At 50.6% G+C, this 549-nt stretch overlaps 1 protein-coding gene across 1 annotated transcript in view; it reads right to left on the bottom strand.

Annotated features, from left to right (window-relative positions):
* The window catches only part of LOC119588625 (E3 ubiquitin-protein ligase CBL-B-B-like), a gene marked incomplete at its 3' end in the record, with an annotated part of 53262 nt that overhangs the window by 46454 nt on the left and 6259 nt on the right, over positions 1-549 (bottom strand). Inside the window, 1 exon segment of the mRNA XM_037937265.1 lies at positions 209-450. Within this exon segment, the coding sequence (XP_037793193.1) occupies positions 209-450 (242 nt within the window).

Below are 549 nucleotides of genomic sequence, written 5' to 3'. Positions count from 1 at the left end.
CTTATTCATCTCATTATCAAGTCTTTTTTTGCATCCAACCTCAACCACTGCTCTTGACACTTAAACTCTTCTTGCTTTTCATTATCATTCCATTAGCACATGGCCTCATACTTCATGCTCACCCTGCCCACTCTCCCTATACTTGTCCTCCCTCCCCTTCCCTCCCACACTCCATACACTCAACAAACACAGTGCTGTTTCTACTGACCTGTCTCCAAAGCACTTTTTCCAAAAATCTGCTGCGTCGCCCTTGGTGATCCGGAACTGGTCGCCCGCAAAGGAGCCCTGGGGGAAGGTGGCCTTGAGCTCTGACAGCATGTGCGAGAAGACCAGTGAGAGTTTCGTCAGGTTGCGCCTGTAGTGCGAGCTCTCATCAAACATCAGTTCCTTGCCCTCCTTGAAGAGGCGTAGCGCCTGCTTGCACTTGCGCATCATGTTCTCCACAAAGACCTGAGGAGGGGAGGCAAAAGGTTGTAGGACGAGGGTTTAGGGAGGAAGTGGAATAGGTGGAGTGGGAAGGATAATGGACGGGAGGGGAGTAGTAAGAAA

Source organism: Penaeus monodon, chromosome 24 (genome assembly GCF_015228065.2).
Source record: "Penaeus monodon isolate SGIC_2016 chromosome 24, NSTDA_Pmon_1, whole genome shotgun sequence".
NCBI classification, from domain to species: Eukaryota; Metazoa; Arthropoda; class Malacostraca; order Decapoda; family Penaeidae; genus Penaeus; species Penaeus monodon.
Note: the sequence above shows the minus strand (reverse complement) of the source record. Positions and strands in the feature narration are given on the sequence as shown.